General features: G+C 42.6%; 1 protein-coding gene across 2 annotated transcripts; it reads left to right on the plus strand.

Annotated features, from left to right (window-relative positions):
• The first annotated feature begins 288 nt into the window (after window positions 1–288).
• On the plus strand, window positions 289–4,295 carry osr2 (odd-skipped related transciption factor 2). Of its 2 annotated transcripts, none has more exons than XM_028470732.1 (4): window positions 289–574; window positions 2,401–3,072; window positions 3,400–3,499; window positions 3,762–4,295. In XM_028470732.1, the coding sequence occupies exons 2-4, from the start codon at window positions 2,429–2,431 to the stop codon at window positions 3,939–3,941; spliced, it is 924 nt and encodes a 307-aa protein (XP_028326533.1). In that variant the 5' UTR covers window positions 289–574; window positions 2,401–2,428; the 3' UTR covers window positions 3,942–4,295. The 2 variants fall into 2 exon arrangements, with proteins under 2 accessions (XP_028326533.1, XP_028326534.1); XM_028470733.1 differs by having other exon boundaries at window positions 3,844–3,956.

Here is a 4,295-nt window from a genome sequence, read left to right on the forward strand (position 1 = left end):
GGTTGCTGGGAGTAGAGGGGAGGGGAAGGAAACTCCATCATGGTTTTGGAGAAAAGGTTTGAGCCATGGTTCAATGGTACGTGAGAGGTGTCAGGAGAGGCAGGTTCAGATGGACACGCTTCTTCACAATGGTGTGGAGCCTGAGTTACTATCCAAACACAAATAAACAGAGGGGAACATTGGAGTTAATGATGGAGGAGGGGGTGGGGGGCGTGTCGGGGGGCGGGCAGCATTCTGGAGTCCTACAGCCCTAAAAAGTGCAGCGCTGCACACTTGCAGCCCCAGCTCCGGACAGGACTCCCACACTCACACTGCTGCTGCTGCTCCTGGTGCTCTCTCTGGTCCAAACCTCTGCGTCTCTTTCCACAGCTTTTCACAACCTGTCACATCTCTGCAAAAAAAAAAAAAAAAAAAAAAAAAGCCCGAGACGTAAAGACTTTGGCTGCATGGCTGTGAAGGTTTCATGGACTTGGATGTTGGAAAAGCTTTAGCCGCGCTTTATTGGAGCTCGCCGTGTCTGTAGTTACTGTGGATTACTGACATACCGCAGGACCTTTGGCAGCTCCTGATTGGGGTAAGATTCAGTTCTGCAGCGTTCAATGTCAACCCTTTGCGCATAGCCAGCCAACGCCAGTCAGGCACACTCTCCGCAAGTGTTATTGGAAAAATATGTTTCACATGTCAAACTGTAGGTGAGAACCAGAATAAATTATAAAAGGGGGGAAAAATATATGGAAATGCTCTGGTGCTTCATGATTATGACCAGTAATAGGTCATAGTTCACATACGCGTCTCCGTTCAGTGCGCACATTACAGAAACTAACTGTGGTTTTTAAAAAAAAAACAAAAAAAAAAAACATGCCAAACATTCAAACACTTCAGCCTCTAAAACACCAGGAAGAATCTAGAGAGAAGGTCAGCGCGCTTTGGCTGCTGTCAGAGTTGAAATGAAGTCCAAAGGTGAGCGAGGAACAAGCTGAGCACACTATTACGCACGGCCAAAGAACAGCAAGTGCCTCTACGGTGACTTACGCTGCACCTGTGCAAAAATTATATTTAACCCCATCCCGTCCACGAGCTAGGGAAGCAAAGGATTCAGGGAGCGATGTGAGTGAAAGCAGCACCGAGCAGCAGCCCTCCGGTTACCGCCATGCACTTCAGTAAACTCTATCCAAATGGGGATCAGCCTGTAATCCACACAAAGGCGCAAAGTAGGCTTGTGAAATTAAATACGAGATAGATCCGTACATTAAAAATAACATTATCAATTCACATCTAAAATAAATAGAAAGCTATATTACACGTGTCTAGTTTAACTCAAATAAATACCGGCCTTCTTGTTCGGAGGAAAAATCACATAATAAACGGAAGGAGATGCATTCATGTCACTTCTGGCACGATCACAGAAAAAAAAGCTTCAATTTATTATTTGAGACAAGCGCATTGTTTTTTTGTTTTTTTTGGGTTTTTTTTTTTTGCTTAATTTAAAGTAAATATCAAATGTTGACCGCGTAATTTATTATAGCAGTGTGAACATAATATAAAGTAAAAGCTTTAAATATACAAATTCATATTTTATAAAATAATTACCGCTAACTGTACCCTATTAAGGACTTTAGGATCACTATCTGCAGACGTGAAAATAAAAGCACATGGTTTAATTTCAGTGCCACTGTTGTGGTTTCTGTAGGCAGCATTTACTTTGCTTTTCTCGGGCTTTTCTTCTACTTAATCATGTTTTCGTTTCCTGCTGTTAAAATGCAGACTCGTACGAATTTACATAGAAAGCGCTTGTCTTGCTTTGTGGGACACACTCTTAATAAACCCGTGTAAGATTTAGAGCCTCATTTGGTGTGATCTGAATTTTCATGTCAACGTGTTAATCTATGTCATTCGGGCGGTTTCACACCCACTTGAATTCAATTACAGTTTCGATGATTAATCTGGTTTAGTAGACTGCTTTGAAATACGTCCGTTTGAAGAAAAGAGAAAAAATAAATAAAATTGCTTTTGCCTTTATATTCGCTTTGTGGTTTTGTAATGTCAAACATCATTATAAGAGGCTTTTACTCTATTTGTTTTTTTTCCCCTCTTGATTTTAAACAGCAATGTTGTGTTTTTGTAAATTGTTGAAAATTTGAGACAGAGTTAAATATAATAATAACAATTTTAAAATGAAGTTTTATTCTTGATCGAGATATTAAAAGTTACACTTGAAATGCGAATGAAAAAAGAAACTTTTATTACTATATACGTTTAGAGGTAATACACAAAGTGGTGGTTTAACTGTTTCAGGATCATTAACAGATTAGATCATGTTTTCCCTTCCCACAGCAACACAATTATTTATCTGTACCTTTGAACTCATAACTCATGGTTTTACTGGCTCTTTCCTCCCAGGTCTTTCACCGTTAAGGTCTGAGCCGAGATGGGGAGCAAAGCGTTGCACGCCCCGATCCCCCTGCACCCAGCCCTCCAGCTCACCAACTACTCCTTCCTGCAGGCCGTCAACACGTTTCCCGCTGACCAGCTGCAGGGACTGTACGGCCTCAGCGCAGTGCAAACCATGCATATGAACCATTGGACTCTCGGCTACCCGCATATGCAAGGATTGAGGTCGACAATTACTGCAGCTGCCCAGGGTCTGATGGACCCCAGGATTTCCTTCCCAGCGTTACCCTTCACAGCCGCGCAGCTCTTCCACCCCAAACAGGCCTCCGTGACGCACGGCGTCCCGCTGCTGCACAAGGACAGGCCGAGGTTTGACTTCGCCAACCTGGCCCTCGCTGCCACACAGGAGGACCCTCCAAAAGCTGCCAATCTGGCAAAGCTGACATCAGGACTAGGGGGGGCCATCTCCGAGCTGAGCAAGCTGTCCCCGGACAGAAAGCCCACCAGAGGCAGGCTACCGTCCAAGACTAAAAAGGAATTTATTTGCAAATTCTGCGGCAGGCATTTCACCAAGTCCTACAACCTTCTCATTCACGAGAGGACCCACACAGATGAGCGGCCCTATACCTGTGATATTTGCCACAAAGCGTTCAGAAGACAGGACCACCTGAGAGATCACAGGTGAGCCACATGTCCACCTGTTGCGCTCATTACGCACACACTCACAGTCAGTTCTACACGGCGCACACTTGCTCACGTTCTCACGTGAGCTCAATAAAAAGTGCCCCCTTAAATTTCTCACATTTTTTTTATTGAATAAGAATAAGAATAAGGACAGGGGCTTTTGCCATGAGGGCGCTAAAGACATTTGGCACATTGGGTTCGACACAGTTTGCTGCACAAAGGGAACTTCTTTGGCTGTGGGGTTTGTTTTTTTTTCCTTTCTAACATCAACAAGCAAAGCCATGCATGAGCAGACATTGATTAAGTGTCACTCCTGTTTTACAGATACATCCACTCCAAGGAAAAACCATTCAAGTGTCAAGAATGTGGGAAAGGATTCTGTCAGTCTCGAACTCTAGCCGTCCATAAAACCTTACACATGCAGGTAAGCACTTAGTATCAAACTGTGAATATAAAGTCTACCAGCTGTGCTCTGTCTGCTTGTTTGTATGAATGTATGTATGGGGATTTTCAAGAAGCCTCGTTTGACAATTTGATAATTAAAAAGAAAATAAATAAAAGGTGACATGAAATACATAATGTGTAAAAGAACCCTATATTATTATTTAGATGATTGGAATTTACACCTGCCAGACCTGCGATTCAATTAAAGGGAATAATCCTTTGCTTGCTTTAAATCTAAACAGGAGTCTCCCCACAAATGCCCCACATGCGGAAGAACCTTTAATCAAAGAAGTAACCTGAAAACTCACCTTCTCACCCATACAGACATCAAGCCCTACAGCTGTGGCCGCTGCGGAAAGGTGTTTCGGCGCAACTGTGACTTGCGACGGCACAGTTTGACGCACAGCCCACACCAGGACTAGGCTGGACACACTAACTAAATAACAGGACACAACGCATCAAGGACAAACCATCAGTGCCTTTTCTTTTCCTCATTTTATTTTATTTTTTATTATTTTTGCCTCAAAGTTTTGGACACGTTTACTGCAGCACATGTCAGTGCGGGACTTGGTTACACGTGAAGTGAAAAAAGCACAAGAATGGAGTCCTGCAGCATCACCGTCCACCACCTGTAAAAATGATGACCGTGTATATAATGTTGTTGTTTTATTTTTTATTTTTACCGGCCTTGAAATAAATAAATAAAAAAAGAAATCAAAAACAGTCATAAATTTAAAGTACGTTCAATTGTATTTTAGAAATAAATATTTCCATCA

This window comes from Gouania willdenowi, chromosome 16, assembly GCF_900634775.1.
Source record: "Gouania willdenowi chromosome 16, fGouWil2.1, whole genome shotgun sequence".
In the NCBI taxonomy this organism is placed as follows: domain Eukaryota; kingdom Metazoa; phylum Chordata; class Actinopteri; order Blenniiformes; family Gobiesocidae; genus Gouania; species Gouania willdenowi.

What these genes read in the sequence shown, in the direction of transcription:
- osr2 (XM_028470732.1), top strand. Translation starts at nt 2,429, where the DNA reads ATGGGGAGCAAAGCGTTGCACGCCCCGATCCCCCTGCACCCAGCCCTC. An exon ending in GACCACCTGAGAGATCACAG is followed by an intron (nt 3,073 to 3,399) that starts GTGAGCCACATG and finishes CCTGTTTTACAG; the next exon opens with ATACATCCACTCCAAGGAAA. An exon ending in ATAAAACCTTACACATGCAG is followed by an intron (nt 3,500 to 3,761) that starts GTAAGCACTTAG and finishes AAATCTAAACAG; the next exon opens with GAGTCTCCCCACAAATGCCC.